The sequence below is a fragment of the Culex quinquefasciatus genome, chromosome 3 (assembly GCF_015732765.1).
Source record: "Culex quinquefasciatus strain JHB chromosome 3, VPISU_Cqui_1.0_pri_paternal, whole genome shotgun sequence".
NCBI classification, from domain to species: domain Eukaryota; kingdom Metazoa; phylum Arthropoda; class Insecta; order Diptera; family Culicidae; genus Culex; species Culex quinquefasciatus.
In genome coordinates, this window is record NC_051863.1 from 159,071,726 (window position 1) to 159,099,563 (window position 27,838).

At 36.1% G+C, this 27,838-nt stretch overlaps 1 protein-coding gene and 1 long non-coding RNA gene across 4 annotated transcripts in view; one reads left to right on the forward strand and one right to left on the reverse strand.

The window, feature by feature from the left end:
* Positions 1-1,789: 1,789 nt before the first annotated feature.
* Positions 1,790-27,838, reverse strand: part of LOC6052507 (ankyrin-3) — a 31,487-nt gene continuing 5,438 nt past the window's right edge. Inside the window, exons 1-10 of one of the 3 annotated variants that reach the window (XM_038259376.1) lie at positions 26,410-26,490; positions 26,277-26,342; positions 22,478-23,188; positions 9,392-9,555; positions 9,211-9,326; positions 8,787-9,149; positions 8,570-8,723; positions 8,323-8,501; positions 8,155-8,258; positions 1,790-3,144 (exon numbers count right to left, since the gene is read on the reverse strand). In XM_038259376.1, coding sequence (XP_038115304.1) covers positions 2,230-3,144; positions 8,155-8,258; positions 8,323-8,501; positions 8,570-8,723; positions 8,787-9,149; positions 9,211-9,326; positions 9,392-9,555; positions 22,478-22,654 — 2,172 coding nt within the window. In that variant the 5' untranslated portion in view covers positions 22,655-23,188; positions 26,277-26,342; positions 26,410-26,490 and the 3' untranslated portion in view covers positions 1,790-2,229. Of the gene's footprint in view, positions 3,145-8,154; positions 8,259-8,322; positions 8,502-8,569; positions 8,724-8,786; positions 9,150-9,210; positions 9,327-9,391; positions 9,556-22,477; positions 23,189-26,276; positions 26,343-26,409; positions 26,491-27,838 lie in introns of those variants that run through there. The other 2 variants (XM_038259375.1, XM_038259374.1) reach the window with 2 other exon arrangements.
* On the forward strand, positions 26,160-26,587 carry LOC119768711. Its single transcript, XR_005278174.1, has 2 exons — positions 26,160-26,353; positions 26,417-26,587. It is a non-coding gene; the product is annotated as an uncharacterized LOC119768711 (long non-coding RNA).

A 27,838-nucleotide genomic window follows, 5' to 3' on the forward strand; every position in this document is an offset into this window, starting at 1 on the left:
AAAATTACATTTCCACGCTCAAATACCAACTTTTTGTGTAAAAACTTGTTTCTTTATGTGTGTGCGTGCAACGTCGAATGAGCGTTGGTCGACTACTGCCACGCATTGCAGCTGTTCAATGAGCTAGGGCACTCACGACTGCGCCGGGTTTGTTTATGTCACGGTTTTGCGATTCAGTGAATGAAGATGAAAAAGTCGTGTCAGCGTCGCCGATTAATATAAATATTGAAATAACAAGCCATAGTTTCAACATGTGCATGGAAAAATTGTTTTAATAGTTCAGCACGAGTCGTACATTTATCCAACGAAAAAAATCAAGTTCCGCAACGAGTTGCTTACAACATTTTTTGCAGTCCCGAAAAACGCTTTTTGAATGGAATTTAATGTCAAACATTCATGTGTTTAGTAAATTCAACGTTCAAAACAAAACAAAATTGAAAAATGGTACTTTTTGATGCAAGTGTTGAAGAGTGACAAAAACTTTTTAAAAAATTGGAACCAGCCTAACAAAATACAAAAATGTTTGGAATACAGTTCAGACTCGATTATCCGAAGTTTCAATTATCCAAAGTTCGATTATCCGAAGGTTTGTGTGGGACTTCGGATAATCGAATCATGAACAAAACATTTTTTTCGTGTTTTTTTTATTATCTTATTTATAACATCAAATTCGAGTTCTGCTATCCCATTTCAATCAAATTTAATTAAAATGTATTTTTTCAATATTTTTTCAAAACCATTTTGGCTGCCATCTTGGATTTAAAAAAATACCAAATCACCTTAGAGTAGTTTATTGGTCATACTTAACTGCCGTTCTACGCATAATTGTCCCATGTTCAAAAAAGTGCAACTGAGAAAAACGCGATTGAAATTTTTCGACCGTTTTTTGTGTTTCTACGCATAATTGTCCCGTAGGTCCCTATTCACCCTATATGTCCCTAATTGCCCCAGTTAGCAGTTTATCACTCTTATTTGTTATTCTTTTGCTTTACAAAAGGTAAACAAGACACAATGCTTTGTAAAACTAATGATTCCGCGAAAGAAAATACTTGGTGGGACAATTCTGCGTAGAAGTACCACGATGGGACAAACAGACTTGGTGTTGTTTTTTATGAGTTTCCTAACAAAGTACTAGATTTTATGTGTTTTTCGAAAAGTAAACGTCAAACTAAACCTAAAAATGACAAAAAGTCAGAATCGACCAAAAATGACATGGGACAATTATGCGTAGAACGGCAGTTAAGGTCGTCAAACAAAAATAAGAAAACGATTTTTTTTTTGTGATTAGATTATCCGAAGTTTTGGTTATCCGAATTGAAATTTTGACAAAGCCTTCGAATAATCGAGTCTGGACTGTATTTTTAACTTTTTGACACCCTTTTTACTCGGAGTTCATACACACTATCAAACGTTTGTCACTTTTTAGGGAGCGTTCTTTTATTACGTAAAGCAGTAGGGGGAGAGGGGGGTCGGAGGCCGTGTTACGCTCCATACATGTTTTTAAATGATCCAATTTTTGACAATTTTGTCAATTTTGACAATTTTGCCAATTTTGCCAATTTTGACAATTTTGCCAATTTTGACAATTTTGACAGTTTTGACAATTAAATAATTGCTCGAAATTGCAAAAAAAAACTATTTTAAAAAACCCAAATAAATTCAAATACAAACTGAAAGCATCAAACATTGAAGTACAAATAAGGGTTTTTGCATAAAATAATGCGTGCCCCATTGGTAAAAAGTAAGGAAGTCATCATTAACCAAAACAGTAAACTGCACCAATCCGAGCTAATATTTCTAACTGGTTTGTATTCTATTGTAATAGTTCAAAAGACGGGACGACGGCCAAACTGGGTCACGCACACACCTTTGCTGTGACCTCTGTGTGTGACCAAAAGTTTTTTGACTTTGCAAAGACGCGTGCGTGTTGTGTGTGAAGAAGAGGTTGGACAAAATATTTGCATCAACTACCCTACAACGACAACTGTTTGTCTTGACCTGTAATCAGTTATATTTATAAGAGATTTACACTTTTTGTTTGTTGTTTTATCCTGTTTTAGCATCGGTAGTGATTGTTCATTTGAATAACGGCGCATTCGCTTAAAGATTCGTCGATTTGTTAAACTTTATTTACACGATATCTAACACTGAAAAAACGTGGACATTTATGTTCATAGAGAGTGAGATAGGGTAAAACAGCCAGCTGGGAAGGGGTTGGTGGGGTGTTCTCTACCCTTCAAAATTCAGTACGTACTCCTTCAGCGGAAGTGGCAGGTTGAGCCGGTTTATGCTCGGGGCCAGCTTCTTGTTCAGGCTGTTGTATATACACACCCGGCACAGCTGCTTCAGACTGCGGGGTTTCTTGTACAGCGTGATGATTAGGTGCCTCAGGTTGTCGATGGATTTGTTCGGGACCTGCGCGATAAACAGGTTGTGCAGCGACTTGAGGCAGTTGAAAAGCGTGTCGTGCCGCATCGAGTAGTAAAATAGGTGGATAATACGTTGATAGGTCTGCTCCCGGTCCAGCAGGATGAACTCCTTCCGGGTGATCAGCATGATGTAGTAAAACAGCAGGTAGTTGCGTGCGTTGTTGCGGAACGAACTGCGCAGGTTGTCGCTGCCATTGGCGACTCCCGCCGATCCGGCACCGTTCGCCGCGGACGATGGTCCTGCCACCTGACTTCCACTGGGACCGGCCCCGATGTCGCTGCCCCCCGCGACCGCCCTCATCCCACCCAAGTTGATGAAATCGTTCACGTAGTTGATCGACGAACTGCTGCTGCCGTTCGTCATCAGCTTGTTGCTCAACGTAATGTTCGGATCCGTCCCGTACTGGATCAGCACCAGCAGCAGCTCGTACACGCACAGAATATCCGGACACGTGCGCACGTTGACGATCATGTCGATCACCGACTGCAGGATGTGCTGCGACGTAATGTTGCAGTCCAGCCCGTACTGCAGCAGCAGGATCAGGATGTTTTTGATAAAGTCAAAGTTGGCTCGCTTCTGGGTATCACAGTTCAGCGTAAAGTTCTCCGACACGGTAAAGATGAGCACGTGCAGCGGCGTCAGGTTCGCCCGGTACGAGCAGTTCGGGTTGGCACCGTTTTGCAGCAGTATCCGGATGCAGTTCAGGTAGCACACCTGACGGGTGCGGGAAGAGGCGTTGAGGAAATAAATAAAAACAATCCAATGTAAGTTTGGATAGGTTGACGACTTATTCTACTACGTTTATGCAGCATGGTGTGACTTAGAAGCCATACAAAAAAGTGGGTGACATTGTGGTCTAAAGATAGACCGTTGCTGTTATAACAGGATTACCCAACATGTTATGTAATTACATGGCAATGTAAAGCAAAAATAGCGAATACAGTAGTTGTTCGGTAACTGGGCTGAGAACGTAGCCCAGTCATCGAATGCTGTTCGCTAACTGGGCTGAACGAAAAATAACGAGGGGACTACCGATGAATATATATTTGATGAAATATAAAAATAAAAGTTACTCAAATTTGTTGACAATGATTACTTTTCATTATTCTTTGATTGTTACTTGAAATTACATAAAAGTTTGAAAAAAGTTTTTTTATTTGTTGACCATGATTTTTGCATCCATTAACCCCTCGGTGATTTCGGTTTGTTTTGGCTTTTTGGCGTTTGTCTGCTTTTTAACTGGGCTACGGCCCAGTTATCGAGCGCCCAGTTAAAAAGCAGCCCAGTTAAACAACGCCCAGTTACCGAACAACTACTGTAGCTCAGAAATGAGCTCGTACGAAGGTTCAAAACAAGCTAGATAAAATATTGCGCATTTTGCACTTTACTAGAGTCTTGCGCAATTATTTTCATCACAGTATTTTTTCATCACAGTGATTTTTCTTCACAGTGATGACGACGATATCCGTTGCTATGGCAGACTGTTTATTTATTTGTTTATTTTTGGAAGTTCAAAAAGCTCGAAAAAGTGTTTGGACCGGCTAAGTGGAGGGACAACGTATTGTTTCGACTGAGGAATCGTGGTCTTCGGTACCGGGATGCAGCGGTGTTGCGCCGGGATCTTGACTTACGGTGAATCTTTGTCTTTTTGCTGGGCGGATGGTGGACAACCAGCGAACGTCTTCACTACTTGTTGGATCGGTACAACATCCGGCTGATCCGGCGCTGCTAAGAGTGGTCCCTTCATGGCGATGAAGGCCAGTGATTATCGTCCTCTATGTTCCTGGGGAAGGGGATGGGAAGGTGACAGACGGCGGAGCAGAAGCAACTGCCCGGGATTCAAGCTACCCATGCGGATCAATCTGAGATAGACAGATGTCCGGAGTTTCGCCGTCGGAGAGGGCGATTTGTTATCATTGGCTACCCTGGAGTTTGTTCAAACTTTTTACCAATGCTATATAGGACATGTAATCTTGCCTAATAAAGTCTTTCGAAAAAAATGTTCTTCCCGGTTCTACCATAAATACGGTAGTTAAGAGAATGTACTACTGTTTTTACCGAAAAATAACAAAAAAGGCTTCTTTCGTCTACATTGGTTTTTAGCCAGGTTTTCAGTCAATTCATGGCCTCGGGTCGAGATAATGATGGTACCGTTTACTGACTCATTGAACATAGCTCGAGATGGTCGATATAATTATGCCCTTAATCCGCCAAAAAAACAGTGGCAACCACAAGAATCGATCCAGGAACCTTTAACAGACCACCTCAATGACTTATCTGCCTCGGCCACCACAGCTTGATGACTAGATTGTGGTCAGAAGTCGATGTAGTACACATGTTTTGTTTTGATGGTGTGATGGAAATTCGGTTTGCCAACTGTGATGAAAATTTTCCCGCAGCACTCTACTGAGGTGCAAAGTGCGCAAAGTTGACAGTTCTCAGTCCTGCAAAGCAGTGTGATGAAAAAATTTAGGCCTAGCACGATTGACACAAAACTCTAGAAATTGCTGCAAGGCGCAATAGGACATCTTTCCAAGAAATTTTTGTACACAGAAACTTCATGCCATAAAAAGCCTTCTTTTAAATCCACTTGAATATCCGAAGTTTAGATTACTATTCGTATATAAGACCAGGTCGACTTAAAGAGCGTTCTATTTTTTAATGTATTTTATATGTGTCCATTGATGTCTTTTGTATTTTTACGTTCGAAAACTCAAAACTGAAGAAGGAGTTTTAGAATTGAGGTGATCAGGTTTTTTTTTTAAAAAAATAATAACTCAATAACTCAGAAGGGTATTTCTTAATATAGAACAAAAATGTAAATTTTAAAATGTAATGTTTTCTGTTACTTTGAAGGGATATTTTAACAGTGTAACAAAGTTCTACAAAGTTGGTAAAGCAGACAATTAAACATAATGTGATGTATAACAGTATTTTTTTCATTTCGTAAAGAAAGAAATAACTCGTGATGGTTATTAGTTAAGTGCTGTAAAGTGTGTAAAGTGTGGACTCTTCATTCTGTGAATCAAAACAATACCGTCTACAATCACATATTAATTTCCTTTCCCACATTGTCACATTTTAGTTCGTTTATTTAATTTTCCATACAAATTTGACAGCTGTCCATACAAAAATGATGATGTCTTCGGCAAAGTTGTAGGTGTGGATAATGACTATGCAAAAAAATATGATACACGGTAAAAACAATTTTGGTGATTTTTTTGTTACTAAAACTTAATTTGTAAAAAACACTATTTTTTCATTTTCTGATATGTTTTAGAAGACATGCCAACTTTTTTTTCAAAAAATCGAGATACTGTATGCCCACCTTTGAAAAAAATATTTTTGAAGAGATGAGAAAATTCTCTATATTTTACTTTTTTGAACTTTGTTGATACGACCGTTAGTTGCTGAGATATTGCCATGCAAAGGTTTAAAAATAGAAAAATTGTTGTTTTCTAAGTCTCACCCAAACAACCCACCATTTTCTATCGTCGATATCCCAGCAACTAATCGTCCGATTTTCAATGTTAAAATATGAAACATTTGTGAAATTTTCCGATTCGAAAACAATATTTTAAAAAAATTAAGTCAAGACTTTTATCTCAAAAGGGTCAATCATTCAATATTAGGTCCTTTTGAAATGTTATTCTTTATTTTAAAAAATGGAAAATATTTTTTTCGAAAAGATCGCAAAATTTCACGAATGTTTTATATTTAAAGATTGAAAATCGGACCATAAGTTGCTGAGAACAATAGAAAATAGTGGGTGAGACTTAGAAAACATCAATCATCCTGTTTTTAAACCTCTGCATGGCAATATCTCAGCAACTAAGGGTCGTATCAACAAAGTTCAAAAAAGCAAAATATAGAGAATTTTCTCAGCTTTCAAAAATATTTTTTTCAAAGGTGGCCAAACATGGGCACTAATTAAAAAAAAAGAATAACTGAGACTATTTTCAAAAAAGTTACCTTAAAATGGCTATAACTTGAAAATGGTGCACTTTATCTAAATTTCACTCAAGTACTTTTTGATTGCAAATTTGATTTTACATCGAAAAATGAAGTTGAAAAATTTTTGCGACCGCTATTTCGATTTTTTGAAAAAATCATTTTTGATTCAAAAAATCATAACTCAATCGAAGATTTTTTATCCATTCTGGAAATTTCTGAAAAGTTGGCATTTGATGCCCCCTTAAACATAACTAAAATTGAAAAAAATAATAAAAATATATTTTTTTTTGCAAATCAAGTTTTAGTGACAAAAAGTTAAATTAAAAATAACTAAAAAAATTTACCGTGTATCATTTTTTTCAGTGTAGTCATTATCCATACCTACAACTTTGCGGAAGACACAAAGCGATCAAAAAATTCCTTCAAAAGATACCGATTTTTTTAATTTTAATAAATCATTTTTGTATGGACAGCTGCCAAATTTGTATGGAAAATTATATGGACCAGCTAATGATGCAAAATGGCTCTTTTGTGCATACCAAAGGCATCAAAAAAGTTTCAGCCGGATTTAAAAAATACAAAAATTAAAATTAAGAAAAAATAGACCGATTTCGTACAGAACTGCTCTTTAGAGAACATTGCTACACTGTTAAAAATAATCTCGCAAACTTCAAAAAATATGCTCTAAATCTGAAGCAACGTTTGGAAAGGGGCGCAAATGCATTTCGACAGCTGCAACTTTTTTGAAAATTCCAAGACAACGAGTGACTATTTAGTAAACCCCGAAGTGTTGAGAGGTAACCGGGGAGGCCAGCTATTGTTTTACACTTCGAGTTTTGTGAATAAGTTTCCTGAAGCTTGACAATTAGCAAAAAATTTCAAACTGTCAAAATGCTTAGGGAGCGTTATGCCTTCCTCACCTCAATGGGGAAAGGCTATAAAATTACTCGAAAAACGAACTTCTTGATTTGACCTCCTAGACCCACCTTCATGTATACATATCGACTCAGAATCAAATTATGAGCAAATGTCTGTACAGGTGGTTGGATGTTGATCAAAATAATTGCACTTGATTATCTCGAGACTGGCAGAAAGTATAATTTCAATATGCCCAAAATGTTTAAAAACAGATCACTTCAGCAATAAAAATTAAGTCACGCTTGAGCTTGAACATAGTTTCATACCTTGTTTATGTTTACAGCTGTGGTGTAGCTGTTGAAGTGAGGATCATTCGGAAATCACGTTACGCATTCTGTCTATTCAGCACCCAGTTTAGAACTCTATAATTCAAGGCTATGATTTTTTTTTTGAAATAAAAAAAGAGATATTTAAAAAATTCCTCAAATGAAAAATTTACTGGTCAACTTAAATAAATAAGTTTAATATTATTTTTAAAGTTTTTTTTTCAGAAAATCGAAATATTTGCGCATGTCATCTTCGTGATACAGCCAAAATGTCAGTTCAGATTGTCTATGAAAAAAATCAATAAAATCTATTAAATTTCATTAGTTTGAATTTCAATTTTCCCAGATTATGATGTTTGTTTACTTTTCCAGTTTTCTACATCAGAAGTTTTTATTTTTGCGAAGAGAAAAGGCAACAACAAATTTAAAGTTTGAACCGTTTGACCCAATATTTTGAAACCTTTGATAGGATAAACTCTGAACAACAAAGTTAGTACATCGATTGCCAAATTTAAAGCTTTTAAATGCTTTAAAAACCGCTGTCTCCCTTCAGGCTTTACTCTCGATTGTTTTGAATTTAACTTACCTTCATCGAGTGCGTGAAATGATGCAGCGGATCCTTGTTGATCAGTGGCACTAGACAGACCATGATCGGAACGGACCCGTCCCTTCCCACAATGTTAGGATCACCTGAAATAACTCAAATTTCTAGATTTTCCACACACAAAAAAAACAACAAAACAAAACCGCCTACCTCCTTCCTTGATGAGCATGTTCAGCAGCTCGTAGCACACCTCCCAGTCGCGGATGTGGCGAAAGACGCTCGCCAGCGCACTGTTCCCGGCCTGGTTGATCGAGCTTTTAGCACCGTTCTGCAGCAGGAAGCGCACCAGATGCAGCACGTCCCACTTGTTCCACTTGTCGTAGCCGTACCTGTCATGGAGAGAGAGAGTCATTCAATTAAATTGAAATTTCTTCAAAGAAGATCATGCGATACAAACCTAGCCTCTTCCAGCGCGTACCGCATGATGATCGCATGCAGCGGCGTGTTGCCGATCGAGTCCGGCGTGTTGATCAGCTCCTTGCAGCCCCGCTCGAGCAGTATCCGGATGGTGTTGAGCGTGTCCTCGGCGGTTTTGCGCGCCCCCAGGATAACTAAGGAGAAGGTGGGTCGTTGTTCAAGTGATGATCTTTAATCGGAAGGACGGAACAACTTACCAACATGCAGCAGCGTCATCTGCTGGGTGCACGTCCGCACTGTCGTAATGGCACCGTGCTGGATGAGCAGCTCCAGGAAGCGTCCGTCGTGCAGGACGGCCTGGTGGATGGGGTAATACTCGTCCTTGATGAGGTTGATCTCGTCCGAGCGCGTTTGCACCAGGTGCTGGACGCACTTCCAGGCGCCCCGCTCGCACGCGATGTGCAGCAGCGGTTTCCGCACCCGGAACGGCATCCACGGTTCCTCCATCTTCTGGGCCAGGATGTTGAGGACGTTGATCTGGTCGCCGTCGATGGCGTAGCAGACCGCGTTCTGCAGCTTCGTGTTGGACCGCTCGCAGACGCCCACGTCGTCGCCTTGATCTGGAAAGGGAGGGAATGTTAGTCCTATTTCTAAGATGTTGATGGAAACAACCGAACTCACTTTTATACTTTCCACTCTCCTCGCAGTTGTGGGAGTGAGCACCGGGGAAGCACATCCTCGCTTCGGTATCGATTCTGGCACCATGTTTGAGCAGCAGCTCCACACATTCCTCATATCTACAAAAAAAAGAACAATCAATACAATCCAATCAAATCCCCACTAGAATATCTTCATCACTCACCCCTTGAGGCAGGCAATGTGCAGCGGCAGCGAGCAGGAACTCCGGTTGACGTCCGGCCGGTGGCGCTGCAGCAGCCACCGGGCCAGCTCGATGTGGTTCAGGCCGACACTCTTCTGCAGCAGGTTGTACCCGGTTTCGTCGTGGATCGCCAGGATGTTCTCGTACTGCAAGGGGGAGGGGCAAGAGCAAGAAGAAGGTTGGGATGTAGAAGGCTGTACTTTCTGTCCCCGGAACTGCTTATGGTTGTACTGGATGTGGAATAAAACTTCAACCGTTACTAAAGATCGATTACACAATAATTCTTTGTTCGCACTTTCTTCTCTCATTTAAATTTGATAGAGTTCTGCCTCGACCTTCTACTGTGGATAGTATATTTCAACAAGAGCCCATTCTTTTTTTGCCTTTCTTACTAAAGAAATGTATAGGTTTTACTTTATGGCTGGACATAATTTTCATGTTCGTAAATATGACAATTCAGCATAAATTTCAATCGGAAAAATCGCTAAAAAATCACACTGCATCGATTTTTGACGCTCTATCGCTTCATCTTGACAGAACTCGTCTATCTCCAATCCTCGAATTTTGAGAAAATAAATTCCGTAGAGATCGAGTGATGTTCGTGTGTGGTTAAATTTTGCCAAATTTTGTGTCGCGTCGTTCTCAGCTCCCCTGAATCCGATATTGATTCTTCTGAATGCAGATGAAAGCTAGTGTGCTGAACCTGGGCGAGTTGCTGTTCAAATTTCGAAACATCCATCCGTTTTCTGGATGTGATAAGATTTTCCAACGAATTACACAGTTTTCAAATGAAAATATGGCCAATTTTTTTAATTTTCATATTTTTTATCTGTCTCAAAAATTGCATTTTTCGAGCTCTACAACCTTCAAAATTTTCATCGAGATTCATAATTCGGTTCTGGAGTTAGAGCCATTTGACTAACCTACCATAAGAAAAAAAATCACTAAAAAAAGGTAAAACCCCGCCTGGTGACCTTCGCCAACATTTTTCGTTTCTAATTTTATACAAAATTTCTTCTTACATTCATAGTACAGACCATGAGTGAGCATCTGAAACGAATTTGACATCTATCGGCAATCTCGACCAATTTTTAGAACGATTTACTTTTTGACTTTCTTACTAAAGAAAGGTATAGGTTTTACTTTATGGCTGGACATCATTTTCATGTTCGTCAATATGACGATTCAGCATGAATTTTAATCGGAAAAACCGCTAAAAAATCATACTGCATTGATTTTCGACGCTTCGTCGCCAAGTCGACAAGTTGTCAAGTTGAGCTTCGAATACTGGCGCGAGAATGCTGGCGCATATATTTTGTGGCTCGAGATATACTCGTTTGTAGTAGCTTGTCTTTGTACAAAACAATGAAAACTGAAGTCTTTTGAACAATTTAAACTACTTGTTTCATCAGTTTATTTGTTTTTGAGCAGAAAAATAGCCATTTGAAAAAAAAGTTTTTTTTGCCTGTTATGGACCCCCTTTTCCTATAGTAGACCCGGGTCCATAATCCGATGGTGGACCCGGGTTCACTATAGACAAACTGTTATTTTTATACTCAATTTAACCGATATTTGATGTTTTGATGCATGGTGTAGGTCTAATGATAGATATAATGAATAAAAGATGGATTTTGCTCACTTTTCATCATAAACAAATATGTTTTGTTAACAAATTTGGCTTTAAACAACAAAAAACCTAACAGACATTTAAACACATTTATTTCGGAAAAAGATCAGAGAAAACGTTTAAAAAATCACTGTAAACATAAAAATAATAAAAAAAAAAGTAATTTTGATGCACATTTTTTCATATTAATCACATAAAAGGTTGACCGAAAACTAAACAATAGTTTTGTTTACATTTGCTGATGAAACCACGCATGTTTGTTTAAACAAATGTTTTGTTCTTGATTTATTATTATAAAATATCATTTCAAACTGCAATTATGATGCTTCAGTTAAGTGCAATTGACCATAGTTTTGATTAATTTTATTTTTTTTTTCGTCTTCAGCATTTTTGGTACTTTTAACATGAAACAGCTTTATTTATATTCATAATTGAAAAAAAATATGCGTTTATGTTGATAACAACAATCATTTATTGTATGTTTAAGAGAAACTTTTGCTTAAATACATAGTTTTCTTCATTTTTGAAGGTTTAATGGAACAGTTTGGATTTTCGTTGTCCTATATTGACCCCCTCCCCCCTAATTTTTGCTCGAAAATGAGCAGTTCTTCGCTTTATTTTAGTAAAGTTCCTTAGAATTACATTATTTTGACTAGCTGAAGTTAAATAATCAATCAAAAAATGATTGAATAGTTAATTCAATCATAAAATATAAATGCAGTTTTGTTGTGAAAACGCTAGTGGCCATGGCTGATTTCAGATGTCGAACTCAAAACACTTATTTTGGTAAAAAAGACAATTAAATATCAGTCAACATTAATTTAAATGATGCTGAACATGCCAAATAAAAGATTTGCAGGTAACAACACGCTTGAAATTGTGATTTTATTGAATTTTTCATTAAAAACCCTTCAGAGGGTCCACTATAGGAAAGGGGTCCACTAATGAATAACGTACCCTATCTCTCTCGCCAAAACAGGACACCTTCCCAATTTTGTCACGATCGGTCGATTTTTTTTTACAAAACGAAACGAAAGTCTGTTTGACAGGAAATTATTTTTAATTATTGGCTACTAGATTTAATTCAAATATCCGTTCAAAACGCCTGAAAAAAAAATATAACGCCTGCTACCCATAGGAAAATCCAACAACAACAACCGTAACGCAACCACAAAATTCGATGACATTTGTTCGGACTGCGTCCTCTGGATTACTCTGTGGAAAATATCTGGGTGATACCACGATGTTTGAAGTGTCGCATGGCCATTTTGAGTGGTTCTGAAAAATGGCCTCATGGAAACCGATATCAAAAAATCAAAAAAAAACCATCCACATTAACGACCCCCGGGTCTTTTGTGGTCTCTATTGCAAGTTTCTGCTCGAACCTAGGAGTCCGAAGGCTTGAATGGAGAAAACACCCAAACCTCTTTTTACTCCAAGGAACCTTACACCCCAGTGTTTGAACTGACGACCTTTGAATTGCGAGTCCAACCGCCGCCAGCGTTTCCACCGGAGTAGGCTTGGTTTGGTGTGTTGTTTGTACTTATGGCATGGAGACGACTCCTACACCTGGAATGACTTAACGGCCTAACAACCAAGGCCGGGACCGACATTTTACTTCCTCATCCGATGGAAGGTTGCAGCAGATGGGAATCGAACCCAGAAACATCCGCTTACAAAGCGGACAGCGTAACCATTCGGCCACGCACTGCCGATATCCGGAACACGGATAAATTGGCAACAATGACTGATTTTTATTTTATTTGCAGTGAATTTAGGGGAGTATAATTGTATAAAAAAGTTTCAACCAGTTTTTGTGGCTAATTTCTGTTTGAGTTTCAGAACCCCCAGAACTGGCATTATTTCTACATGGCCCGAAATCGATCAGTTTGACTCAGACATTTTCCTCAAATTTCAAACAAATTTCCGACAAGATAATTATGTACTTGCATGCATTTAAAATTGACAAAGTCAGCAGAAATTTTAGGTGAAGACTTTAAAGCAGGGCTACCGGCCCACGAAGCAATTTTATGCGGCCCACAACGGATTTTGTAAATTGTTCATTGACTGGCTGTTCATGAGATAATAGAGCAATTCCAGCTCAAATCAGGATTTTTTCTGGTACTTGTGTACCCGACCCTGTCCGATTTCAATGAAACTTTTTAGAAATGTTATCCTAGGCCTTTATAAGCCATTTTTGTGTATATATCAAGCCAGTTGTACTCAAAAATGACATTTGAGAAGGTACGCCTTCATTTAGTTATTTTTGTATTTTGTAATTTTAAAAGTTTCTGTATATCGGAGCCGTTGAATCGTATCGAAAAGTGGTCAAAGACAAACTTGTAGGAAATTGAACGAGCTTTTTGAAAAAAATACACTGAATGAAAAATGCACGAGATTTTTCAATTTTTATTTTTTTTATTTCAATTTAAATTTTAAGGTGATGTCACGATTTTTTTTCGACAAAAAGACAAAAAGGCTCACGAAAAATGCAGGATGGTATGTCTCTCCTAAAAAAATCAAAAATCATTTACTAAAACTGTTTTTTTTGAAAAGTGGTCTAAACGTCAAAATTTTCAAAAATCGATAATGGAAATCGATTCCCCAGACAATGTTACATAAAAGTCTTCATATTGACCATTGTACTATGTCCAATTCTTATGAAGATACAGCGGTTTTAAAAATAAAAATGTAGCAAAAATAGGTTTTTTTGTGGTTTTTTCAGCCTTTTTGTGACATTTTAGGTTATTTTCACAAAAATTTTGAACGAAAAAAAAATCATGACATCACCTTCAAATTTAATTTTAAAACTTAAAAATTCAAAAATCTCATAGAATTAACAACACCGGAACACAAATAAGAATATGAAATAAATTTATGTGCGTCCATTCCGGGAATTTCCGAGACCAAAATCCCGGAAATTTATTTTATATTTTGTTCCGGGAATTCCCGAAATTGAAAAAAAAACATTTTTCTGTCTGGAAACTCAGATAAGGTTGAGGAAATAAAAGAACAGTTCAATACTTAGTAATCGATAAGAATGTTAAATGATTACCAAATTTGTATTCGGCGTATATCAACATATATTTGGGTTATAAGGGAAAACTATTATGGTTTAAATTTAAGAAACCGCAAAAGGCCTAACGCTTAAAATAGTAGGACAATGGTAACAAATTAAGACAACTGTTGAGCAAATATTGTTTGCATAATGTTCTGATATTACAAAACAATAAGTACACCGATTTTCAAATTTATTGCTCTAAAATAATTTGGCTACAGTTCCGATTTCCCCCGATTTGATGGTAATGACTTAAAGATAATTTGTAAAATATTGATCCTTGCACTGTAACTTGGATTTGGCCCGCACTTTTCTCTCGCACTTTTGACAACAATTTTCCAAAAACTAGGCAACCAGCAGTTGTTTATTTACATTTCCAGTCGCAGTTTCCACCAAACTGGACATTCGCACTTTAAAATTGCGATTGACAGGTGAGCAACATCGGATCGCTTTGATAATTTTTTGAGAAAATTAAAATTTCCCAAGCAAGTTTGACAAGTCGCAATAGTGCGATCGATAGCAATAATTTAGTGCGAAGTCCAAGTTAGTGAGAATTGCGCAATAAGTTTTATATAAAACATGAAATTCTGAACTTTTCTAAAATTTTACATTGAATGGTATCATTTTATTTATTTTCGTTTCTTGTATTTTTTTACAGTTTCAATGAAATTTTTAACTTGCCCAATTCCATTTCCCTCCTAAAAATATAATTATTTGCCAATTTACACTTACACACCACACCTAACTGAATCGGAGCGTTTGGTACGGTTTGTCCACGCATCCTTCCTCCCCTGTTGATTCTATGAAATGTGATCCGTTCACCGAATCTGTCTCTGCGGTTAATGCAACGCAGTAGGCCTGGCCGCATTAATTTTTGCTGTACATTTTTGGGGTTACTCGGATGTACTGCAATTATTAATATAGACAAGAAAGGGCTTGAGGCGTAATCTAACCGCAAGTTCTTCCAGGATGCTTTCTTCGGACTGGCTGCGCTTGTGTTCGATTAGATTAGATTAGATTAGTTTCAATGAAATTTTCAACTTTTGTAATTTTTAAATGTTTTTTTAGCTAACTAAAAACTGTTATTCTTGTATACATTGAAGCATAGATTATCATCAATTACCAGTATTGAGCTAATTATATGATTTTAAAGATGAAAACATAACAAATTTAATGAAAACATATATTTTGCGGCAGTTTAAAAAAAAAATCCCGTAATCCCGTGAATTTCCGGGATTTTAAAAATATTTTTTCCCGATTCCCGGGAAATTCAAAACCCGGGAAAATTGGACGCCCTAAACAGACCGGATTTTCGGTTCAAAGATCACAGAAATCACTCACTCATCGCCGAACGAAACTTTTCCAACCATTCGCGAGCGAATCTGACTCGCTAGCTGCAAGCGTCTTGGTCAATCGCTTTAACAGCGATACAAATCCTACCTCTTGAATTCGTTTGGCCTACTCCGTCCGTCGACTCGAGTCTCAAAAGAACATGCTCAGAGAGAAGAGAATTTCACAAATTACCAGCGCGAACCACATTTAAGGTCAATTAGATTTTTTCAAAATATTGTTGGCAACATTGATTTTAAGCCATTTCTTAAATGATCAAAGCAAAGCAGATCGTAGACTATTTGGAGTCTCTCTGAGCCAATCGCTGTACTACCCGATTGGAGTGAGAGGGAAAGCAAAAGAGAGACAGTTTTGCGTCGCGTTCCATTTGTGCTCATAAAAAAAATAAAAATAAGAATAAAAAATAAAAGTGAAAGAGTCTGAACCCTAGATTTTATTTATAATTTTTAAAAGAGTGAGCAAGCATTTTTTTCAGAGTGACTTTTGAGGGATTAATTGGCTTGAGCATTTCAAGAATTTAAGCAAATGCAAATATAATAAAAAATAATAAAAATGCCTCCGGAATTTTGATTTAATGTAAAACAATTTTGAAGAACAATAAATATTAAATATATTTTATTTTATTAGTGAGGTCGAGAGGGGGGACCGGGGAGGGCGGTGGACAATACCGCAAAAAATAAATAGATAAATCCTTAGAGAAACATATTAGTAATTAGGCTAGTCACGTTTATTGTGATCTATACTTAAAGTTCACATGCAACCCGATCAACGACCCTATGCTAATAAGTGGTCCGATTTGGCACATTTTACTTTTCACGTTTCCCAAAACAATGCAAATTGCATAGTTCCCAGTACAACACTGTGGAATCTCATCTAAAATCTCATCTCGTTGCAGTTCTCGACTCGATTGTTCGTTTTTCAACTCCACATGTTGCTAAAAGGCGTTAATGGGATATCGCAAGGGTTGCATGCCAAGCAAATCGGTATGCAAAACGTGTCGTATCCCGGCAAATACGTCAATCCCGACTTTGCCACCGCCAGTCAAGTCGATGTTCCAGTTGCACATACCCCTCTCCTCTCCTAATACTGTGGGGACGGGGATACGTATCACCACTCACAATATGATTAATAATAAACACATCGTTATAAATAGCGCGTCCCGACCGCCACCGCCGCGAATGACGACTCCAACGACGACTGTGAATCTACAACGGAGTTAATTAACAGTGGCCGACAGCTCAATTTGAATTCCGCGCTAGGGTGGTCGTATTTTTTGGGAATCTGATCGAATGTAAATTTTAAAACAAATAGTTCTTAACTTTTTAATACTTCCAGGTGACCACCCTAGCACTCAAGATCGCGTATCGCGTAATATACAAAAAAAACAACGGAACGCCGCCGAACCAGAGGGGAAGCAGGAAGAGTATGTGGCAGAAGGTTCCCCGCTCTGGCAATTGCGTCAAACCAGCAGCAGCGCGATCCAGAAGTTGATTACAAATTCTGACTAAAGGGGGCAGTGGCAGTGGCGATCACATGCAAAAAAAAATGGCAATTAAACAAGGCAGGGGATCGCTGATCGCGGAATGCACCACCCAACGACGACGTTGATGCCGTTTCGGGTTCGGATGACGTGCACGACGTGTGGTCGGAACTAATGGGAAGCACTCCCCTCTTCCTTTGCTACCTGGCTCTTTAAAAACGACACCTTATGGTTGATGATGCAGAAAACTGCAAAGGAATGCATATCAGTGTCAGTTGCGGTTTTTCGAGATCGCTATTTCAGACATTGAATCAATTGGCTTTGGAAATATTTTTTAATTATTTTTCCTGTTTGTTATGCCAAAATGAGGCCTGAAAATCGGGATTCTTGCGTGGTTTTATAGTACAGTCGACTCTCTGGCTGTCTTTTTTTTAGATATCAATATTGCACCTTCTTCAATTATTTTTCAGCCTCTTCAAAAGCATGCTTTGATTTTTTGTTCTATAATTTGATACCTCCCGCTCTAGACTGTCCCTTCAATATCGACATAGAGAGAGTCCACTGTAATCCCGGGAATTCCCGGGAAATTTGAAATTTATCCAAAATTGTTCTGACCCTGGTTCTGATAAATATTTACAACAAAATAGAATAGAATAGCAACTTAAATGGTCAAATTAAGTATGAGGATCAATCAGTGCCTTGACTGCTTGTAAAAAAAATACAACTTCAAGAAAATATTTAAATTTTCTAAATTTATACGCTGTCTTTTAATTCGTTCAAAATATCAAAAAATATTGATTAGTATTTTTTGTTAAGAAGTAGGTACGTATTATTTTTTAATCACAGTTTTTGAATAGTGAGTAAAATTAATCAATGCTCCAAAACCATAAAATTACTTTTAAATTTGTCTCTGTGATCAGTTAGAGAAAATATGATAAAGAATAATATTACGCTGAAACGAAAAGAAATAGTGCAGTAATTATGTTTATCATGGCAAAAAAAATTAAAAAAAAAATCCAGGAAATATGTTTTTCCAATATTGCAAATATTTTTTTACCAGATCAAATCTTACTGGTTCTAGCCCATGAATAAATAAATAAACATTGCAGATTCCTCAAAAATCTGCTTTTTACTTGAAATACATTTTTTATGACATTACAACTCCATGTTTTCAAATATTTTGAACGAGTTTTTGAAATAGGTTTGCCTTTTTCGAGCACATTTTTTATAATACGAAGTAGTTTTAAAGTTATAATAGTTTATTTTCATTCCATAATATCTTAATTTTTGCTGCCCAACAGATGAAGTATTCGAAATTTCGATTTTTTTTTAGCTATTCGGACCAAATTACATCTTTCGTCAAAAAGTTTAGAAAATTAAGTTTAAAATCAATAATCGCTTAAATATGATGTTTGATCCAAAAAGGGGTTGTTCTGCTCATGTTTGCATAAATGTCCCATAAAAAAAAGAAAGAAAAAAAAACATTCATTTTTACAAGTTCAAAAATTTTCAAAATTTAAAAAAATTACAAAAAAATGAAAAAACAGCAGTTGCCCCGACCCCTCTTCGATTTGCGTGAAACTTTGTCCTAACGGGTAACTTTTGTCCCTGATCACGAATCCGAGGTCCGTTTTTTGATATCTCGTGACGGAGAGGCGGTAAGACCCCTTCCATTTTTGAGCATGCGAAATAGAGGTGTTATTCAATAATTTGCAGCAAAAAATCCGTTGGTAAAATCGCATGCAAAAGCATGCACATCACCTTCGTCAAAATAAACACTTAATATTACACACTGCATGTAAAAACTTTGCAAACACAAAAAAAAGTTGCAACCGACGGGATTCAAACCCAGCACCTTCAGACCGATGAAAAGCTGAAAGGATAAACGCATATATCAGCTTGACATTTTGGCCAAATAGGTTTCCCATACTGATGGGCTACATATTTAAGGGTGTAAAATTACATAAAATTATATAAAATAATGCAATATTTATTTAACACCCAGCACTTTTACACGCAGCTGGATTACTACTTTTTTAGCTTTGTAGAAATTTGGTGTCAAAGGGACTTTTATGTAAAATCAGACGCCCGATTTGATGGCGTACTCAGAATTCGGAAAAAACGTATTTTTCATCGAAAAAAACACTAAAAAAGTTTTTAAAATTCTCCCATTTTCCGTTACTCGACTGTAAAAAAATTTGGAACATGTCATTTTATGGGAAATTTAATGTACTTTTCGAATCTACATTGACCCAGAAGGGTCATTTTTTCATTTAGAACAAAATTTTTCATTTTAAAATTTTGTGTTTTTTCAAACTTTGCAGGGTTAATTTTTAGAGTGTAACAATGTTCTACAAAGTTGTAGAACAGACAATTACAAAAAAATGACACATAGACATAAGGGGTTTGCTTATAAACATCACGAATTATCGCGATTTTACAAAAAAAAAGTTTTGAAAAAGTTGGTCATCATCGATCATGGCCGTTCATGGTCAACCGCGACAGACACGGACGACGAAACAAAGAGAAACGCAAAAAGTAACTTTTTCAAAACATTTTTTTGTAAAATCGCGATAACTCGTGATGTTTATAAGCAAACCCCTTATGTCTATGTAACAAAATTTTTGTAATTGTCTGCTCTACAACTTTGTAGAACATTGTTACACTCTAAAAAATAACCCTGCAAAGTTAGAAAAAACACGAAATTTTAAAATGAAAAATTTTGTTCTAGATGAAAAAATGACCCTACTGGGTCAATGTAGATTCGAAAAGTACATTAAATTTCCCATAAAATGACATGTTCCAAAAATTTTTACAGTCGAGTAACGGAAAATGGGAGAATTTTTAAAACTTTTTTTGTGTTTTTTTTTCGATGAAAAAAAGTTTTTTCGGAATTCTGAGTACGCCATCAAATCGGGCGTCTAATTTTACATAAAAGTCCCTTTTGCACCAAATTTCTATCTCATCACCGTTTCAGGCTGCAAATTATTGAAAAAAAACCTCTTTTTTTCGCACGTTCAAAAATGGAAGGGGTCGTACCGCCCCTCCGTCACGAGATATCAAAAAACGGACCTCGGATTCGTGATCAGGGACAAAAGTTACCCCTTAGGACAAAGTTTCACGCAAATCGAAGAGGGGTCGGGGCAACTGCTGTGTGAGTTGGCGGAGAATTACCCTTAAATTTTGATTTTTGAATTTCTTATAATTTGATTTTTTTAAATATTGACATTTTTTGAGAATTTTTAAAATGTTTTCAATTTATGAAATGGATAGGTTTAGATTTTGTTTAAAAAAGCAGAAATTCTTGGAGCTAGGTAAATTAAGGATTCGGTCATATTCGAATCAACTTGCATTGGGTCACTGTTTAAACTTATTATTTTGCAAAACTTTTGATGGAACCTTGCCTGCTCATTTATCGATCACAGTTGAAAATGCCTTAAAAGAAGATGCGTTTGAACGTCAAAATGCGGATATGCCAATATAAGGTGTCCGATGGAATAACATGACCTCCCTCGAACTTAGGTTTTTTTGGAAGAATAAAAATCATGCTAAGCATCCACATTCTTTTACTCCTGCTATTAATAAAATTAAGAGAATAAAAAAATAGGCTAATTGCAACATTTAATATTATGCATTTAGGTTCTTTGAAAATTTTAAAAGAGTCAAAAATAAATCAAAATCTTGGCTGAGTTATTAGGATTTCAATGATTAAAAACAAACCTTTTTATTCTAAGAAGTTCAAAATAGTGAAAGAAACCTAAACTTTGAAGTTTAGTACTAAAAAAGGAGTGACCATCTTGTACATTGAAATTATGTCTCTTTTTGATACACCGACCAACAAAATGTCTGCGCAGACTCAACTCGAGGGGAAGCATGAAGTTTGGGTTCCCCAGAAACACGTGCACTTTTGATTTTTTCAAAAATATTTAGACAAGGCCGGATGGTTTTTCTTCAAAATTTGTATGGAGAATTAGTGCTGTTCGCTACTCCCACATAATGCATGCAATTTTTGGATTGTATGCAACAGCGTTGAACCGTCCTAATTCTCGTTACAAAACTTGAGGGAAAAACCATTCGGGCCTGTCTAAATATTTTTGAAAAACTCAAAGTGCACCTGTTTCTGGGAACCCCAAACTTCATACTTCCCCTCGAGTTGAGTCTGCGCAGAAATTTTTGTCATTTTTGTAGGTCAATGTACTTTTAAGATTTTTCTAAACGCAAAATTTTTTAGGCCGTTTCAAATATTTTTCAAAGTATATGTCACTTTGAATTGCATTTCCCTGCATTAAAAATCATATTTAGCATGCCAGGGCTCTGTCGAAAATTTAATACTTTTTGTAAAATTCCAATGTACAGAACTGCAAAAAAAAATTTTACCGCGAAAAAAAAATCGTCGGAAAATAGATTTTTTGAAAACTGATTGTAAAAAAACACATTTTTCAATGAAAATTGTGAAAGTATGGCTTGTAATTTTTATTTTAATACTTTTTTCTCCCCCTCGACTTTGGTCAGAGTCGAGGGACATAAACTTCAAAAAATATTTGCAACGGCCTTACGAAATTTGGAAAAATTTATGATGTGCAAAAAACTGTTTGTTCAAAAATTTGTTCTTTTTGCGACAAATTTAAAATTTGAGCGATGACCTATACTTTTTTGGGTATAAAAATTTCCGTAATTTAAAGGCGCAAATTTTGCTTAAAAATGTATAGAGGCAAATTTCAAAGTTATCGCAGTGTCAGTAAAAAGTTGATTTTTACCGTTTATACATGCATACATTATGTAAAATTTTTCGAGCAATCTGATACTGTCATCGTGGATGACATTGGGTCTGGAAGGTGAGATTGGGTCATACAAATTTCATCACTTTTGTATGACCCAATCTCACTCCCCAGATCCATTGTTACCCCATTTTTTGGTTTTCATACGCCCTTTTCAAATGTTATGCTTGATTTTTGAAACTATGTTTCCTTAAAAGCCTACCTCTACTACCCTTTAGGTTGCGCCCAATCCAGCTAAAATCGGTTTAAATGTGTTTTTTTTTTCAAAAATCTACGAAAATTCTAATTTTTCGGACCCCTTTAACACGGCGTAGGTCACCCTAATGCAAGGATGTCAGATGCATAGATTTGTCTGTGTTTCACATTAGAGCATGTGTCAGACATTTTTTGAGGTGCACAGATTAAAAAAAAACTTCACTAAATTAATATTTTGTTAAAATATCAACCGAAACCTGTTTCGTGAGTCTTCAAATGCTTAAATTTCGAATGGACTATAAATTAATACATTTGATTTTTAGATAAATGTAATTTTTAGTTAAATTCAAGTTTCAGAAGAAACATTGGAGCGCCTTCTGCCACATGCCGGGATAATCTCAATTTTGAAAGAAGTGGATATTAGCCGTTTCTTCAATGATGGGCAGTAATGTATGTATGAGGCATAATTTGGCAAATTTGAATTTAGCGTTAGATTTGTCCAACATTGTCTAACAACGTAGAATATTATATTGAAGGAAGATTTTGAAGATTTATAGTTTCTAGTTCTCATTCCACTCACCTTCGGAATCTGCAACAGCAGCGGCTCCAGCCTCTGTATCGAAATCTTCGGATTAGCCCGGAGCGCATCGAATATCGTGTTCACTTTGTCCACGGTCGTCTCCGACACCTTGTGGCCGTCCCGGTTCGACAGCAGCGCACTTCCCGACCGGAACACCTGACTCACGGATCCCCCCATTTCGCTGCCTTCTTGGCAGCCCAATCACTTGGGCTCACTAAACCCAACACTCTCCAACACTTCACTCGAGAGGTGGTCAATAATTCAAACTTTTCCACAGAATCGTACCGCCCGTCGTCGTGTGCGTCACAACAGTTTGCGTCGCCAGCCCGGCACGGCACATTGGAATCACGGCACGGCGATGACGACCACCGCGGTCAGTCACAACAAATCAACGGTTCTTATCAGCGTCGGCTTCGATTCCCACGATTTGGTTGGCGCTGCTCCAGTTGGTGGTGCTGCTCCGGCGAGGCAAGAATGACGAATGACGGCCGCGCGCGGCAGCTTCTACGGCCGCATGTCCAGAACTACTCTCTTGGGAGGGAGAACGTCCGCATTCACCACAAGCACATGCACAGCAGCAGCAGCAGCAGTGTCCAGTTGTGTGTGACGGACGGACGATCGTCACGAACAGATAAGGCCCTGCCCGGTTTTTGTTTTATTTATTTAGTTTCTGTTTTGCTTTCGATCGAAAATACAAAATGCGGTCAGAAGCTGCAAGTAGAGAGGAGAAAGAAAAAAATTAATTAATACAGTTGAGTTTGTTTTAAAACGTATAACATAATTAATTTCCTAAAAAATGTTGAAAATTCTTAAATTTAAATTAAAAATTAAAAATTCTAAGAATCTAAAATTCTAAAATTCCAAAAATTTAAAGTCCAACAGTCAAAAAATCCAAAAGTCCAAAACTCCAAAACTAGATAACCCCAAAACTAAATAACTCCAAAACTACATAACTACATAACTCCAAAAGTCCAAACGTCAAAAAATCCAAATGTCAAAAAGTCAAAATTCTAAAATTCTAAAATTCTAAAATTCTAAAATTCTAAAATTCTAAAATTCTAAAATTCTAAAATTCTACAATTCTAAAATTCTAAAATTCTAAAATTCTAAAATTCTAAAATTCTAAAATTCTAAAATTCTAAAATTCTAAGATTCTAAAATTCTAAAATTCTAAAATTCTAAAATTCTAAAATTCTAAAATTCTAAAATTCTAAAATTCTAAAATTCTAAAATTCTAAAATTCTAAAATTCTAAAATTCTAAAATTTAAAATTTAAAATTCTAAAATTCTAAAATTCTAAAATTCTAAAATTCTAAAATTCTAAAATTCTAAAATTCTAAAATTCTAAAATTCTAAAATTCTAAAATTCTAAAATTCTAAAATTCTAAAATTCTAAAATTCTAAAATTCTAAAATTCTAAAATTCTAAAATTCTAAAATTCTAAAATTCTAAAATTCTAAAATTCTAAAATTCTAGAATTCTAAAATTCTAGAATTCTAAAATTCTAAAATTCTAAAATTATAAAATTCTAAAATTCTAAAATTCTAAAATTCTAAAATTCTAAAATTCTAAAATTCTAAAATTCTAAAATTCTAAAATTCTAAAATTCTAAAATTCTAAAATTCTAAAATTCTAAAATTATAAAATTCTAAAATTCTAAAATTCTAAAATTCTAAAATTCTAAAATTCTAAAATTCTAAAATTCTAAAATTCTAAAATTCTAAAATTCTAAAATTCTAAAATTCTAAAATTCTAAAATGCTAAAATTCTAAAATTCTAAAATTCTAAAATTCTAAAATTCTAAAATTCTAAAATTCTAAAATTCTAAAATTCTAAAATTCTAAAATTCTAAAATTCTAAAATTCTAAAATTCTAAAATTCTAAAATTCTAAAATTCTAAAATTCTGAAATTCTAAAATTCTAAAATTCTAAAATTCTAAAATTCTAAAATTCTAAAATTCTAAAATTCTAAAATTCTAAAAAATCTTAAAATTCTAAAATTGGTTTGTATTTTTAAGGTTTTCGCGTTTATTTCCGCGTTATGACTGCACTTGCTGCTGTGATCGTGCTCCTTCTCCATCATTGCGTCACTAAAAAACCAGAATTCTAAACACAAACATAAACCAGTGGCCAGGCCTCACAGCAGCCACATGCCGGCGACGAATTTATATATTTTGGTCGAACCAGTTATGAAAAAAAGCTTCTCCAATACAGTAAAAAAATTAAACTTCAAAATTGAGAAAAAAACACATTTGAAATTAAAACGAAAAGGATTAAATAAATAAAAAATAATTTTATAATTTTATCTTTTAATCAAAAAAATCATTATTTTTTTACTGTCAACAAACGGGAATGACGTACACTCTTGGCGGTCGCCAGCGGAGGAAGTGCGGAAGAATAATGACAAGCTGATTTGATCTGATCAGCTGAGAGAGAGAGAGAGAGAGAGAGTGAGAGAGGAGGGATGGGGGTTGGGTCGAGATTTTATTCTCGTGTTCGATGCTTTTACGTCAGAGAATGGGTCGTCTGTGTCGTTGATTAAACAACAGCAAAATGGAAAAAGCGTAAAAAAATGTGTGTGTTTTGCTTTTGCTCAGATGTTATTAAACAAGTGTGATGTGCAGCAGCTATTTTAAGGCTTGGCACAAGCCAGAGTCATGAGGAATTATAACGAGATGTTTTCTTTTATGCTTTTGGGAATGGAGTGGCAAAATTGGCAAACATAAGCTTTATCTAAGAAATTTCAACCAAAACTAAAACGAACATTCTTCACCCGCGAAAGAGAGAGGAGGCAAATCACGTAAAAGAAAATCGCTCCCGAAATTCTCCAAGAAAATCAATCTGCTAATGATTTTTTGTGAATTTCCTTGTCAGCACCACTCAAAAATATTTATTTCACTTTGTTTACACATGTTGTCTTTCTACAAAATGTCACAGGTCATTAAATTTTTTCGACGTGTGACGTTACACTTGCAAGTGTAGTAGTGAAACAGATGTTCCGCCGAATAATCAACATGATGATTTTTTTTTTGTTTTTTTTTTACCGATCTTTCGTGCGCGAGAGAAGAGAGCCATGCTCCCCTCGGATTTTTTCTCTTGATGAACATCCAAAGATTTTCTTTTGATGATGATTATTCCATCGCTGCGTAAAACAAAATTTGCTTAAATTTATCTCCTAAACACGGGAAAAATGAAATTTTTCGGAAAAAAATTGGGCGATAGAGGTTAGCCATTCACAAAGTTAAATTTTGTCCGAAAATTTTCGTTTTTATTATTTTTTAAATCCGATCTTTTCAAAAAAAAAATATTTTCAAATTTTCATTAAACATTCAATATGTAGCCCTTTATAAATGTAGGTCTTGATTATTTTTTATTTTTTTAATATTTTTCGACAAGATCGGAAAATTTCACGAATATTTAATTTTTTAACATTAAAAATCGGACCATTAGTTGCTGGGATATCGACATTAGAATTTGGAGGGTTGTTTGGGTGAGACTTACAAAACTTCAATTTTCCTGTTTCTTTAATCTTTTAATGCCGTTGTATCTCAGCAACCAGAGGTCTAATCTTCAATGTTTCTTAGACAAAATTGTAATTTTTCTGGAATCTTCGAAAAAAAATCAAAGGATTGCAATTTTATGCGCGAAAAAAATTTATACAAAACGAAATCAAAGATAACATGTGTTGGGGAAGATTTTCGGGGTCTTTTGAGCCACACTCGGCGTTTCAGTAGTGATAAGGCTAAAAGCTAATTTATTCATTAGATTAAGTGTTTAAGTTCATAATCGTTCGACTTACTTTGGTCACCCTAGTCTTTACAATCCTCCAACAACTTGATTATTTCGATCGATACGATGGCGCGTACTACAGGTAAGGTGAGTTTACATTTTAGGGTTTTCCTTATTAATTTAGCATCTAATATTTAACTCACGTTTCAGATAACCTCAATCCTGCTGGAATCCGACGGTTCCCGAGCGATCCAGCCAACAATCCGACCTGCAGCCTCAGTGGGCTTTACAATAATTTAAGATTAGTTTAGACTATAAGTTTCCTTTTTTCTACATCTTACGCGTTTTGTTTGAGCAAATTAAATTCAAATTCACCAGCAATTTCCTCAAAACTTTTCGCTCCGAAAGAATCACACTTCTCGCACTCACTTTGAGTTGGGTTGTTTTGTTTTGTTTCGTCCTTTGCTTTGACGTTTCTTCGCATTGCTGCCACCGTCGCACCTCGACCGACCCTTGCCCTCTACATCTCGCCGGGGGGCTTCTTGTGGTGACAATTGTTGCGCCGCGCCGGAACAACATGTGTAAAGGGACTATTTCTGGAGTTTTTTTTTTTAAAGGTCCAATAAACCAAATTTTCAGTTTTTACTTTTTGAGTGTTTTTTAATACCCCTGACTCAAGGCGGTTTCAAAAACACCCAAAAAGCAAAAACTGGAAATTTTGTTTATTGGACCTTTTTTAAAAAAAACTCCAGATTTTAAGTTGTCGCTAAAAAAAATATTTTTTGAATGAATTTTCGGTTCTGTTTTCGTAAAGGTCAATGATTTTTTGCATTATTTCTATTTAACAGGAATTATACCGAAGTGAATTTTATATTTTAACGAGGTAAACATTTATTTTCTGTCGAAATTTTTGAGCCATTTTATATTGTTAAGTCAAGTATTCTCAGCCATGCAAGATTGTATGCAAGGGAATGATTGAACGAGAAAAATCACAAATTCGCATAAATAATTTCAAGATTGTTTAGGTGTAAACCGAAAACGAGATCAAAAATTAAAATGGACGAATAAGGCTCTTAACTGCTTATTTAAATGTCAGTGTACAGGACGCCGCACTATTTCATCATTTATTGAACCAAAAAAATAAAATTCTTTTTCAAATTTTCTGTTTTTATTTTGTGTGCACCTTCGTCAAAGACCAAGATTGTTTATTTTTTACTCTTTGGTCTGACAGTCTTGGTCGCATTTTTTAGTGCAACATTGCTTACTCACTCGCTTACTCACAAGTTCGAGCCTAGATGTACATATGTTCTCTGTGCTTAAAGGTCACACTTAAGCGCAACAATAAGACAATGGAAAAATATTTTTTTTCTTGATTCGCTTTTGTTCGAAGTGAAATTTTGCCAAGACCTTCGGGTTATCGAGTCTGGAGTGTAGTTCTTATCAGGGCTGTGGAGTCGGAGTCGGAGTCGGAGCTGGAGTCGGTGGAGCCGGGTCTTTTTGGGGACCTGGAGTCGGAGTCGTCAAAACTCTAATAGCTCGGAGTCGGAGTCGGCTAAATTGTATGAGCTGGAGTCGGAGTCGGAGCCGGAGTCGTAAATTTCTGATAGACCCGGAGTCGGAGCTGGAGTCGGA